Consider the following 14883-nt stretch of genomic DNA (forward strand, 5'->3'; position numbering starts at 1 on the left):
CAATCCCCTGTAAGTTCTTATTTCGATGACTATTAGTTGACTTGTGAAGTTTATTTAACTAGCTATATGAAGTGTATAAAGTAAAACCAGAATAAATACAAAGAAAAAAAACGGATAAAGCTATTATTTTCTTTGACGAGCACTTGCGTTGAATGACTTTCAACTAACTAATTCATGGAGCCAATTCTTATGCATTAAATTTTTAAACTAAAACTAGATTTATACACCCCTACGTCCTGTGAATAAATTTGAGGCAAGCCCCAAAGTGAAAAATAAAACTGACTTAAGCAACTTACTTTGCGGCGTGGTTCTATTAGTCTTTTTTCGTAAACAACACATAAGCAAAGCGCAGCATATAAGTACTATCACTGCTCCTCCGATCGCTGCTATAATCCACCAAGATTTTACGATCGATGAATGACTTGGACTCTCTCTTGGGACCAAAGCTGGAGTATTAACATCAGGAAATACTCCTAAAATTGAGAGACATAAAAAGAGCTATTATTTGGATACGACCATTTTTACAACCTATTATTTGAAATAAATATTTTCTTGCTAAATTTTATACGTGAAAAAATAAATGAAAAGATAATTTTTTTGGTTAGGCTATTTATTACTTTGAGAAATTTGACATTATTTTTTATATTTTAATAAATGTAATATATATATATATATATATATATATATATATATATATATATATATATATATATATATATATATATATATATATATATATATATATATATATATATATATATATATATATATATATATATATATATATATATATATAATATATATATATATTTATGTATATATATATATATATATATATATTTATGTATATATATATATATATATATATATTTATGTATAGATATATATATAAGATGTTTATTGAATGATTTTCAAGCAGCCATGAAAAATTGGTCTTCTTGTCAGAATGAATGTGCGTTATAACTAATGTAGTTGCATCTGTTATTTCTGCTGTCCAAAAAACTATCAAGGACACATTTTTTTTTATTTTATAACCGACGTTGCACAGCCGACCCAATTTCATGGGTTTACGACTACTAATGTTCATCTACGTAGCCTTGTAATTTTAAATCCAGTCAAGAAGACAAGGGAACTCCTGGAGGGAATATTGGGAGAAATTTGCCTTCGTGGAGGACTTTTTGATAGAGCTAACCCGCATTTGCGTTACAATAGAGGAAGACCACTAGAACCTCCCACGGTTAGCCTGACTGCAAGGGGACTCTAACCCATGATCCGTCTACCACTGAGGATATTTCACGTCAGCACTGTGGTTGGTGCAAGTCGGATGAGTAATTCGTATCGTGTGGGATTCGAACCAGGTTCACCTCATTGGAAGGCGAACGCTCCATCCCCTGAGCCATTGCGACTGATCAAAGACTCATTGAGCGAAATCGTTCAACTCCTCACTCAGGGCGGTTTTCAGCTCTTGCATGGTGTGGAAAGGGTGTATTCGTTGTGAAACATATCTGCCAAGGGCGATCAAGGCATACTCTAAAGAATTTATATCCGAGGAGTTTACAGGACATTGCGAATGGTCAATATCTTTACTTTCTAGTGTGTCCTATACCTCTGTTCCCCTGTATGGCCACGCATTGTCGTCCATAAACAGAAAGTCTGGACCTACTACACCCCTTAAAAGACAAATGATAATGATCCAGAATAATCTCTCTGCAATACTGCTGTGATGTAATATTGCCTAGCTCGAAGATGTGGAGACGTTTTTCAGCCATTGTGCTTGATGTCTGCCCATTACGTTCATGAATCTATTGTTGTACACTGCATGTTCCCCCCTCTCTCTCTCCACACTAACTGTTGCCAAGAATCAGTATTCATAGTGAATCTGGATTCGTCGCAGAACTTCTCCCTGGACCTTTACTAGTAAACCCAATCAATACGTTCCTTACACCAACCTAATCTTTTTCGTGGATGGCGTGATTAGAGCTGGATGCATGCAAACCAACTTGTTTTGATCGCTGAAAGATGGTTCTAGGTGAAACATGCGTACCGGTAGTGGTTGCAACCGGTAGTAGTCTGCACTTATCTGTCTAGGAGTGACATTTCTGTTCCTCTTCGTTACTGGGAATACATATAGTTACTCTTCAGGTGTGGTAGTCTATAACAACCGCCGGTGCTCTCCCGCATAGCATCTCAACCTTCAGAGATGTTTTTTAATCGTGAGATGACAATTTTTTACTCTCCCGATAATGCGGCCACAGTAGGGACATTTTGACCTTTTGCAGTTGTCTAACTGCTTGTCCACGATTGTAAGAACTCAAATGATATCTTGTTAGCATTTTTCACTTAATTATTGCAACACCACACTGAATTATTCAGAAATAAGTTTAACAACCTATGGTAATATTTTGCTCAATTGCCAATTATTAGGAACTGAATGATTGAGTTTGTTCGGAATAAATTTTTTAAAAAAAATAATGCAGGTTAAAACGAAAAATAATGTGCGTCTAAACTTGATTTCCATTACTCAAGATAATACTACTGAAGGTGTTGATTTAAGACATTTTAGAATTATCATTCCCTTAAAATTTTTCAAACATGTTAGGAATTCATTTAAATGAATCATTAAAGCTTATTTTTAAAGTATGTTTTGAGATCACAATTTATTATTTAAAATTTTCAATCTAATTTCTTTTAAGTCATTTCCTTGATTTAAAGTGTATTTGATTTAGACTTGATTTAAAAACTTTATTATGCGAACATGAAAGGCTTCTTTCAATTTAATTATTCGAAAACGAGATTGCATAATGATAGAGGTTTCATTAGCGATTATATAAACTACTATTCAATCTTTCAAAATTATTTTGTATTGAAATGGTTTCAAGCTTTTAAAGGAAGAACGTTTGTAAAATCTAAATTGAAAAGAAATTTGTTTCCTGATTAAATTGACTGGTTTTAATCATCATTCAGTAAATTCTTTAAAAAAATTGCTTTTCAACTATAACACCAACGAATATTTTAGAGAAGATTGATTCAGTTTCATGAAGAATCCGATAATTTATTAATTGATTAAACATATGTAAAATGATGAATTGCTGAAATATTGATACTATGCTTTAGTTTCTTAAATAATACACTAATTGAAAAATGATTTTTCAAACTATTCAATTATGCCAGTTTTCACGTGAAATTTAATGAATTTTTAAACTTTACATCTGCCTTTGTTTCTCTGTTTTCAATTATAAACAAATAACCAATACAAAGTAAATTTTGCAGCAATTTATCCGAATGCTTTCAATTTAAAAGACAAGCAAATAATATCTTTATATTTCATTCAAAAACAGTTTATTTGTTCGTCAACTAATTGAATCAGGATTTTAATTCAAGCATACATATATTTTGAAAGAGCCTTGTGAATTATCCAAACATTATAAAAACGATGTTTTTTAAGCAAGAAACTTTGTTTAAATATTTATTTTATGGTGAATGATTTTTAACAATGGTTAACTGTTTTCTTCAAAAATTATGAATGTACTTGTAGTAAACAAATTAATTTTACATCAAAAAAAGCAATTAATATATTTTTTTTAAATTGATAACGTTTGAAAAATCTTAGCTTATTTTTTTTCTTGAAAAGCTTTATTATAAATTTATTATTCTTTTTTCTCCTACAAACTTTCCTATGAAAATAAATATATCGTCTACTTAACTTTTTTTTAAAATTGTTTCATCATATTATGGCATGGGAATCATTAAGTATTAATAAAAATTTCACTAAATTCACGTAACTCTGCGACTCATAAAACTTTTATGATAAATGGCATAACATAAAAGAAAGTATTTTTCAGTTAAGATGTAGTAATTTTAGTCAGATCGTATAATTCCAGAGAACACTATTTATTTACTTTCTTAAGAATGCAAGCAATAACTAAAATGCTGAATAAAATGCAATATTGCCAAATATTTAATTAATATATAGACAACATTTGAATAGTATTATACCGGAAGTTTCATAATCGCAACCATCTATTGAAATTTTTTTTAGAATTCTTTTTTCAATATAATGTGTAGTAAACACATTAGAGATAGAGATTGATAATCATTATTTGAAAAAAAAATTGGTACAAAAATCTTACGATTGCAGAAATATATTACGAATACGGAAAAAAATGCAGATTCGATGTTCATAGCAGAAGCTTAAGTGTTTTAGAAGCCATGGTGCCTAAAATATAGCAGAATGCTTCAACGTGGTATTTTACACTAAAAAACTAAAAGGAAATTGCAAAGAAATAATATTTATTCAGATGTAGTCGTCATTTAAGCTAGGTTCCGCACTTATTAGCAAGGAGAAAAATCTTGATGCTCTAGAAAATGTTCAAATGTACAGTCCGCAAAAAAAAAAACGAATCACCCTGAATAACTTTCGTTCTAATGATCGGATTTTCACGAACTAAGTGTCAATCTTAATGGTTCCTGGGGGTGACCTCAAATATGCTAATTAATTAGTGCTAACTATTAATTAAGTTACGAAATCAGACACAAAAACGTACTTTCTCTGAATAAACATGCATTTTTTTTTACATATTTGGATTTCTTATCTTCAAAATATAGGGGGTAGCCGCAATCTGGGAAATGTGGTCCCCATAGTTTGGTCAGGAGAGCGATTCAAAGTTCGTACCCCTTAATGTTAATTTCGCTTTTTGCGTTTTCAGTCATATTTTCAAAACTAATGAAGCAATTAAAAAAAAATTACACCCACTCATAAAACTCATTTACCCAAAGATAATTTCATGCAAAAAGTAATTTTTAATAATTATTTATTATTTTTTATTATTTAATTAAAGTGAGGATGAAAAAATATTGAATTATAAGGTATGAATTTTTTTAGACCATATTAATCTACATATTTTACAATTGAAAAATCTAAAGTTTCAACTGTTTTTATTTATTAGAAGCTGAGAAAAATTAAAATTAATTATTTTTAAAAAAATAATTTGGCGACAATAAAGAAATAACTAATTGGGGCGATTAATATTAAAATGTGATAAACTTGGGAGGAACTTGACTTCGCGCGCGTAGCGTAAAATTTCATTCATATTTTTTTCGCTAATAATCGTTTGCTAATCTTTTTATTTTTATTTCTTTCACACTATAAAATACGATGTTTCTTTTTTAGTCATTTAATAATTTATTTGCAATTTAGTAAAGAATTTTGAATAAAAAACACTTTATTCAACAAATGTCTAGTTTTAAAAAAGCGTGCTTCTGATAGAATACACCAGATTGTGCTTATTTAATGTGATTATTTTTTATTTTTTTTATTTTGTTTTTCAATAACTGATACAGTTTCAATACTATACATACGTATGCATAGATTTGGAATAATATATTTATCAATTTCTTGAATATATATTTTATAAATATTAATAAAAATACGTAGTCAACATTTTTAAACATCTCTCACAACATCGCAAATTTCTCAACATCTTATAGGGTAAACTAAACAATGAAGGAACACTTAAGCTTAGCTTGCCTTTAAAAAAAATTCATAAAAATTTCAAAATTTGTAATTTTAGCTAAATGATGGTTTCGACATGTTTGTTATTAAATGCAAATTATGTAAAAAAAAGTTAGATAACTTACATAATATTGTTTTAAGCTTTTGGTGGTTTAAATAATAAGAAGTAAGTTGACCAAGTGAAGGAACAGTTCTTACCAGTGAATAAACACTAAATTTTCCAGAGAATGAACACTTAATTTTGATACTGTTTGATGCTCGTTAGGAATCATAGGCCACACAAATGTCTAAAAACAAGATTTTTCTTGGAATTACGACATATAACCATAGTTAATGTGGAAAATTTTACTTTTTATTCAGTCATGGAATGGAAAGTAAAATATGTTTGAATACATAATTTAAAAAAAATGTTTTTCATTTTTTTCTCACAGTTTAATAGTCCGTTCTAAATTATGAATGTTTATCATTGTGTAATCTGATGATGTTTTTATTATTATTATAATTCGATCATTTTTTTGTTTAATCTTTTCCTCATATTTTTTAAGCTTTTTTTAAAATCTTTTTAAGTATTTTTTTTCTCTTCGTCATGAGTAATTTATTTCTTTTTCTTTTGATTTAACCTTCCTCTTTTTTCCACATTTTTGGCCAATGTAAATGTATCTTCGAAATTTCTTTTGATTTTCCAGTTCCATTTCCAGAATTCCTCATTGGATAATAAATGAGAAAAAGGAGTTTCGAAGTTTGAATAAAACCCATCTCTCATTGACTTATATCTAGTAGTTACTTATGAAACCAATCGTTTTTGCAACTAACAATGCCTCAAGAGGACTTATCTCAAAATCGGTTTCCAAGATACTTTCATTATTAATGTTAGTTGTCTCAGCTTCAGAGCCAAAATTTGATTATACAATTGTTCTTTTTGAAATAAATTCTTCAATATTGAGAAAAGCGCAGGCTATTGGATATTTGGGAGATTAAACTTTTCTGTCAATGTTCCTTTAAAAATTTGCAACATAACTTGTGAGATTTCCTTCTCAAGCTTCTGAAGAAATAGCGCATTGTTACTCTCGAAGCATGTGTTTTGTTGATAAGTTGTCTTGCTCATTAACTCTTGGTGTCTGTTTTGCATGCATTTGTTACAGTCAACGTTTTCTACATCGAATGAAAAAATATCGCATTTCATAAAAGCATTTTAACTTCATCAGTTGATGCCTCAAATCTTATTTAAAAATGGATGTAAAATTTTCTAGACATATTGTTTTACAATTCTTTTGTTTTCAAGATCTAGCGAGATTTCCAAGAATTACGTAGAAAACTAAACCAGAAAATTTGTTTTGAGGAACAAAACTTGCTCAGTTTCAAATTGATATGAGATTTATACCTATCCAGAAGAAGCAAAATTAGGAATTTGATTGCATTTTTAATTAGCCATGGGTAGAAACATTTGCAATATATTTGTAAAATGTTGCTGCGGTCATCGTTTCATTTCATGAATAGCTTTTTCCAATGAAATATGTAGCAGGGACTGATTCTGTAATATCTCTACGAATTCTTCTGTAAGGAAAAACTACCAATGGAGGTACTTTTTCTTTCCTAGGTACTTTAGAATATAAATCCTTATAATTTTTAAGGCCGCAGATTTTTCCCGTTTAAGGGCAGTATTCAACTCTTGTTTCATTCGCATTGTAAATGCAATCACTTTATAAAAGGATGCCAGGACTACTTCCCTCCTAAAGATTCTCTGAAGTTCTTAAAACCAGTATTTCGAATATTATTCTCTAAGGGAAGTTTTGCCTTTTGAAATTATCTTCGCATTGCACTGAGTTATCGGTGGATGCCACCTTAAAAAAACTTCACCCATTTTTCACCTAGATAATTGTCTTTAAATGGATTTTTCCTACCAGTTCCCGTTAGGACATTAAAGACGGCAATAGGATAATAATTTAGCTAATTATTGGCACAAAATCCTGCAAAGATTCCATTCAAGCTTTTATTATTATATTTAGTTGTTATATTTAGTTAATAAACATAGTTTATTAAGGAGTCTAAGGTATGATGTAATAACTAATCACTACATTTATAAAGATAAATAATAAATTAATTATTATTATAATTCTTTAAATAAATTTAGCAATTAAATTTGCATATTTAAATGAAATAGTTATAGGAACTATTCATACAACATTTAACTGAATTTTAAGAGTCCTCTATGTCGCTGAACTACTAATTATCCAAGTAAAATCATATTTCACACATACTATTCATTCACTGGGAAATCTATTCTCAGTGAAGGAACATGCCTGTTCCTTCACTGGTTAGAAGTTGTTTTTTTTTATTTTTAACATAATTTTGATTTATAATATGACAAAAGGTACAAAAAAATTAAAATTTTTCTTTTATTTTCATTAACTTGAAAAAATCCCAGTAAAGGAACACTTGTTTATACATTGGTTTTTCATCGTTCTGTAATCCAGTTAATAAACACCCCCTAATCTCAGTACTTGCTTATGTTATGATGCTTAAAATAAATAAAACGTAACTTCGATGACCATATTTTGAATTCTTTTTTTCACAATGAAAAGAAAAAGCATTATTATATGCAATTAATTGTAGTTTAAACGGATAACAACAAACACTGACGTTATAATTTTGTCAAAGAAACAAGGCGTTGAACAGATACTAACAAATTCAAAACTTTTTCCAGAGAAGACTCAAAGACCAGATAACTAAATGCATTGTTAAAGGACTTCCTATTGTTAGGTAGTAAGCTACTCTTACCAATCAATCTAAATTAAAACGTTTAAAATCTTATTTCTAAGAAATATCTATGAAATGCTCCTTCATTTGTTGGTTTACCCTATATCATCCTAATCTTAAAAGAAATTTCCGGAAGTGTATCGCAGAACTATTTTACCAACTATTTAATAAAATTTTAACATTTTAAAATTCTTATTCTTTTCCATTTTACGTTTATTATTTCTTCATTAATATACTAATAATTTATTTAGAACTTTAATTTAGATTTTCTTTAATTTAGGTTTCCTTTTCAAATTATAGTCAAGTTTTTTTTAAAGAATTATTGTCTGCTAGCTAAGAATAAAACCTTGTTAAGAAATTAAAAACATTCAGCTGTTTAAAATTATTTAATGCAAAACAGCTGATTATTTACTTAGCATACTATTTTTTTGAAAAAAGAATATAAATTATTGATTGTCTTCTTTTTTTTGTTTCTTGTGACTTCAACTTAGATTATCTAAAATAGTGTTGATGTTTTATAAGTCACTACAAAGTGGATAAAGATACCGAACATAAAAAGCTGTGGAATACGTAACCAATTTTTTTAGTGTCTTAAAATATCTCAGTATCTTAAATGTCGTCCTACTATCTTAGTTGTGAAATTAAATTTTTAATTATCTGACCACGTGTGATTCACTAATTATTTCATTATATCTTTTACTCTTTATGATACCAAGTAGATTTTTTTTCTGATAATATACTAAACTATTTTGTTTAATTTTTTACTTTAGCATGATTTCCAAGATATTATTGTAGTATAATTTGTTATCAGGAAAATGCCTTATTTTGTTAATCAGGAAATACTAAAAATTGAAATTTGTAAGGATTCCGAAGCTGTGCACACAATACACAATTTCCGACCTTATTTTAATAAAAAAAATTTTAAAAAAATCGTGGCAAGTAGGCTAACATACTTTTTACAGAAACTGTGAAAACTAATTTTTCTTATATTTCGTCAAAAGAGGAAAAGAATGATATTGCTCCAAGGGACCTACTCAATAATTTCGCTATTTCCAGAATGAAATCTGTTTGATCGAAACATATTATTCCTTGAAAATTACACGAGGGAAAAATTAACTTTTATTATTTATCTAAGCTTATTCCATTTATTTAATGATAGCGGTATTAAGGTTAAGGATATGCGTCGGAAGCTCCGTTTATTATTATACTATAAATGCATTAAATCATGTAGCTTGAATAATTTATTTTAAGTAAATTATTTAATAATTTTAAGCAAATAAGGGTGTAAAAATAAACTCGATCGAAATACTCCGAAAGTATACCCTGAAATATATGTAGAATAAACTTTGGAATCCATATATAAAAAATACCTTTTCAAACAACTTCGAGTAGGACGGAAACGCTAACTTGTTTAAAAAAGTTGTCCTTGTTACTATTTAATTTCGATTCCTGGTACTAGGGGACATTCCATTTTCACATTCGACTTTTGAAATTTCAATTGTAAACGGAATTTTTTTATGACCTTAAACTAAAATGTTAAGGCTTGCAGCAAAAAAAAAAAAAATTTTTTTTTTACTGCATTAATTTTTTTACAAAGTAGTGAATTATTATTTTTTCAATCTAAGAACCTGTGCCTATAACATATGTAGAACTTATTTTAATATCGAGTGAAATAATTTAATATGTTGTGTAACTAAATGGATAATCCCAAGAAACTGAATCGAAAATATAAAAACTTCATTGATTTAAAAAAAATAATAGATGATAATAAAAATAGACATGTTTTGAGCGTCCAATAATAAAAGTCACAAGTTATCCAAGCCTGACAAGTCTTGAGAATGGGCGATTATATTTGAAAACTCGAAACATGTCGACTTTTACTTCCCTCTTCATATGTTTTGAAGCCAGTTGAGTTTTTATCGTCAATTATACTGTTTTACATTTGGGTCTTGATCATTATTTTGATAAGGATTTTACGCTAGTTAAAGTAAACATATGCATTTTAATATTTTATCAGGATTCATATGGTCTTTAAAAATGTAAGAACATCAATATTGTAAAAGTTATATTTAACTTAAAAATTAACATTTTGACACCAGATATTTTGAGTTAATGAAATTAAATATTTTATCTCTTAAGTTTTTGTGCCCCCATTTCAGTATCTTAAGGATCTTACGAGCTCTGTTTAAAAAGAGATCATCAGATATATATAAGAAAGCAAAAATAACCATAGTAGCAGTATTTGGTGGTAAATGTAGCTTATCGTAATTGAAGAATATGCTGTGCGACATTTTATGGTGAATTTGCGAACGTATAAGTTTCAGAATGTATCGAAACATGGGATGCTATTTGCTAATCATCTTTATCCAAAGGAAACGATGTAACCTAAATATCTAGTAGAATGAAGCGATTTTTTAAGCAATGAATCCTACAATTTGCAACATATTATTTCAATATCTTATTCTTAAACATAACATATTTCAATCTTTTTACAATGCCACTAAACATTCAGCAATTCCTTGAGTTATAGAAAAAAGAAATATCGTAAATTATAGAAAGCCTTGTGAATGTGCATTAGAATTATTATACAATCTACATTTTATTTTTCAAGCACTTTTTTTTTCTTCAAATTTTCTTGCCTAGAAGACTCGATTAAAACTGTAAAAATGATTATCCCTAAAATTTTGTATATAGCTATAATAATTTATGCTCATTTTATTTTAGTATAAAATCCTCGAATAAATATAGTAAAAACAGTGTAATCTAAACAATATCAGATAAAAAGTTCATGTATTTAAATTCTAAAAACTATCATAAATAATTTATAAGTCGATTCAAATTTACTTTTCAAAGGAGATTAAAATAATATTTTTTTTGCTTTTTGGACAGAAATCCCCTAAAAAAATTGCTTATGGCCTGGAAACTTCGAGATATTTTCTATTAACAATAAACTAAGCCCCTCCGAGCAATCACTGAACATTATTTCAATTTTTTTACTATCAGAGTTTGGTTGCGTAGCAACCTAGTAAAATTAAGCACTCCTCTTTTGAATTAGTCAATGGGTTATCTTAAAATATTTATTTACGCAGGCGACTTTTTTTGGCGGTTTTCTGGACTATCGCCAAATATATAAACATTTATTGCGGCCCAATTTACCACCCAATTTTTTTAAAATTTTGTCTACCCCCACTAATTCAAGGGTCTAGATTCCAAATATGTAAAAAAAATTATATGTTTATTCAGAGAAAGTACGTTTTTGTGTCTGATTTCGTAACTTAATTAATAGTTAGCACTAATTAATTAACATATTTGAGGTCACCCCCAGGAACCATTAAGATTGACACTTAGTTCGTGAAAATCCGATCATTAGAACGAAAGTTATTCAGGGTGATTCGTTTTTTTTTTTGCGGACTGTACTTTCCAATTGCAATGGATTGATTTGATGATGTAGTTGAGCTAGGAAGGATTGTAAGATATTAAGTACGTAGGCAATTCCCAGTTGTAGCATACAGTATATAGCCATTTCCCGATTCCTTATTGAAAAATATAATGGATTATTCCTCCCCCATATAATTGTAAGTATTTAAAAAAATCATGGGAAGTAGATCCAGATATAAATAGGGAGGTCACAAAAATAGGCACGAAAACACAGAAATTATCCCAATTGGAAAATTTGTGTAAAACGCTGATAATACAGTGTTAATATTTGACGGTATTTATTTTAAACAATTTATAGTACTGCTATAAAAAAGAAAAAATATGCTTACAGATTACGGACAAATTGCTAAACTTAGCATGAAGAATATTAATTGTCTAACCGTTCTTTCATGAATCAAAATAAGAAGTCGTTCATTATTTTATTTCCTTATTTATGGATTCTGAAAATGTTTCGTGCTCCTGGAAATTTTGAAGTTTCGTAGACGTTTATAGCGTTTGCCTTTCACGTTTCTTTTAAAGTTAAAATAACTCATCACATTAAAAAAAATGAAACAAGCTATGGGATAGTGGTTCATCTCCCTTTGATTACTCGGTTTTAAATCAAAGCTAGAAATGTTGGAGTAAGAAAGGTATGAAGCTGGCAAAAATAAATGAAGGGGAAAAAAGGATCCCTTTGGAAATATACCGGGCTGAAGAGCTTTCTAAACTACACAGACCGTATACAAAGTCTTAAGTTTAAAATATAACACGATTAAAAATTGTTAAAATTAAAATGTTCGGCTTTTAAAACTTTCAATTTTATTTAAAAACGATGCGTATTTAAATATGTCAAAAACTGCTTTACTGGTACAAGCTCTTAAATTAAGATCACAACAGAATGTGATGTGAGTATTAGGCAAATATAAATAAATAGTCCATCGCCTGCCAGCCACTGTCTGAAACTCTGTCATAAATTCCAACAAAACACTCAGAGGAAGCACTTTACTCTTCTAGCATGTCAGTTTAGAAATGATAAATGAATTATGTAGTGAATGTTTCATTTATAATTACTCTGAAGTAATGAAAGGAGAGAACTATTGTGTTTGTATATATACTGTGTTAAGAAATATTAAATTGTGTATTTGCCTGCCTACGTTATTCAATATGAACATGCTACAAAGAATTACTAAGGAAGGTTGCGAATTTTTTACTCTCAAGCTCGCCATTGGCAACCGAATATTTGGGACTTGCAAGTAAGTTTTGTTAAAGAAAAATGCTTTGTTTCAAATCAAACTACCATATTTTTCTAGATTTGTGTCCTTTATTTGAAATGTGTTAAGAATTAGGAGTAATAGTTTCAGACTTTTAGATTGATATCAACTAAATGTGCAAAGGCGTGCATGGCAGAGAAACTGCAATCCTTGTCAACTGGTATGTTATGCAAGCTTGTTTTTTACCCCTTGCGTTGTCCTTCCTGGAAAAAATCCTGAATTACATATTGAGGAGATTAGGAATATTTTTCTATATCTAAGCACAAGTCTCTTTAACCTCCTTTCTGTCGCTTTCGTATCTCATATATTTGTGTCCATATGGTCGGCATAGCATGCCTTGTAGCGAAGAGAGAAATTGCATCACTGAAATCGAATTCGTCTCTACTTACACGTCTCTTTAAATCCTGCAATTATTTTTGTAATTCTGAACATTGCAACGAGATGTTGCAACTAGTTCCACTTTCTTCACAATTTTCAAAAGAGAGATTTCTCGCATTGAATTGAATTTCAAAATCATTTTGTCCTTTATGTAATTTTGCTTTTATTAATGTTACCGTTTCAGTTTTGTGATAAATGTAAGTTTTACGCTCTAATATCTAAGACTGATTGTAAAGCTCTTTTAACGGAAAGGTTGGGAAAGTATTTTTAAAATAACTTTTTACCGAATTTTAATAACTATTTCATGATGATAATTATCTTTTACACCTTAAAGAAAGAGAGTTAACAATTATATTATCACAGTGTACGTTTTTAAGATAAAACTTGGGTGCATTGCAGGGAAAATTGTAGATCTTAGGACGCATTTCCTCACCAATAGATCAAGCAAGAAACATCTTGCTGATAAAAATATTATGTATTTTCAAATTTAGGATAGAGCATGTATTAATTTCAGCAATAAAAAATGCTTTTTTTGGTTTGGGTCAGAAATTTTGAAAAAAATCCGACAGAGAAGGGGTTGAAGTACAAGTTCTTGTTGTGTTGCCAAAGTGGAGAAAACTTACGATTGCTTGACGAACATTAATTGAGATGCTAAGTAGGTGAAGGAATAAAGAAAGAAAGGAGAGCGAAGTTTCATTTCTGATAAACTGGAAACATGAACAGGGTCATAAGTATTGACTCTGTATAAGTATTGACCCGGAAAATTGAATATACACCCGGAAAGCTAGTTCAAATGTTATATTGGCTTTTCACCATGATTTACACTTGAAAGTTTTTAGTACGAAATGAATTAGAATTTGCGCAGTGCAGTGCTCGAAAAAACGGACCACCTTGAATAACTTTGTATCCTAATGATCTGATTTTCACGTTCTAGGACTCAATCCTAATGACTCGAAGGGTGACAATAAATATTTTAATTAGCAAGTGGGATGCTATTTTAAATTACGAAATCAAACACAAAAACGTACTTTCTCTGAATAAACATAACTTTTTTAAACCGGATTTCGATTTCTGACTACCAAAATATAGTGGGTGGCCATAGTCAGGAAAATATGGTCCCTATAGTTTAGTCAAGAGTTTCAAAGTTTGAATCCCTCAATGTTAATTTTACGTTTTGCCTATTTTGCTATATCTCGAAAACTTTTTACTCACAATTCTAAAATTCGTTTATCCAAAGATAAAGTCATTAAAAAAAATAAGAATTTTTAGTCAATATTTATGATATTTTATTATTTTATTTAAGAATAGACAAAAGAATAGACTTCGAATTGTAAGGTATAAAATTTCTGTCGTAATTTTAAAGAACGTAGTTTTGTATATGGGAAAGTACAAAGTGTCCGAGAAATCAGTTAAATGGTTCCTGAGAAGTTGAGTTTCAAAAAAATCAGACACTATTTTTTTTTTCATTTTCCTTTGTTGTTAATCACCAAAAGGTTTGGCTAGTAGTTAAGAACTGATATTTCATGCTCTTTACCAAGATTCAAATTC

General features: G+C 29.1%; 1 protein-coding gene across 1 annotated transcript in view; it reads right to left on the minus strand.

The window, feature by feature from the left end:
- The window catches only part of LOC107453570 (synaptogenesis protein syg-2), a 91100-nt gene that overhangs the window by 11205 nt on the left and 65012 nt on the right, over positions 1 to 14883 (minus strand). Inside the window, exon 17 of the mRNA XM_087157519.1 lies at positions 297 to 473. Within this exon, the coding sequence (XP_087013645.1) occupies positions 297 to 473 (177 nt within the window). The remainder of the gene's footprint in view (positions 1 to 296; positions 474 to 14883) is intronic.

This window comes from Parasteatoda tepidariorum, chromosome 2 (genome assembly GCF_982258835.1).
Source record: "Parasteatoda tepidariorum strain Cologne lab strain chromosome 2, Ptep-v5.0, whole genome shotgun sequence".
In the NCBI taxonomy this organism is placed as follows: Eukaryota; Metazoa; Arthropoda; class Arachnida; order Araneae; family Theridiidae; genus Parasteatoda; species Parasteatoda tepidariorum.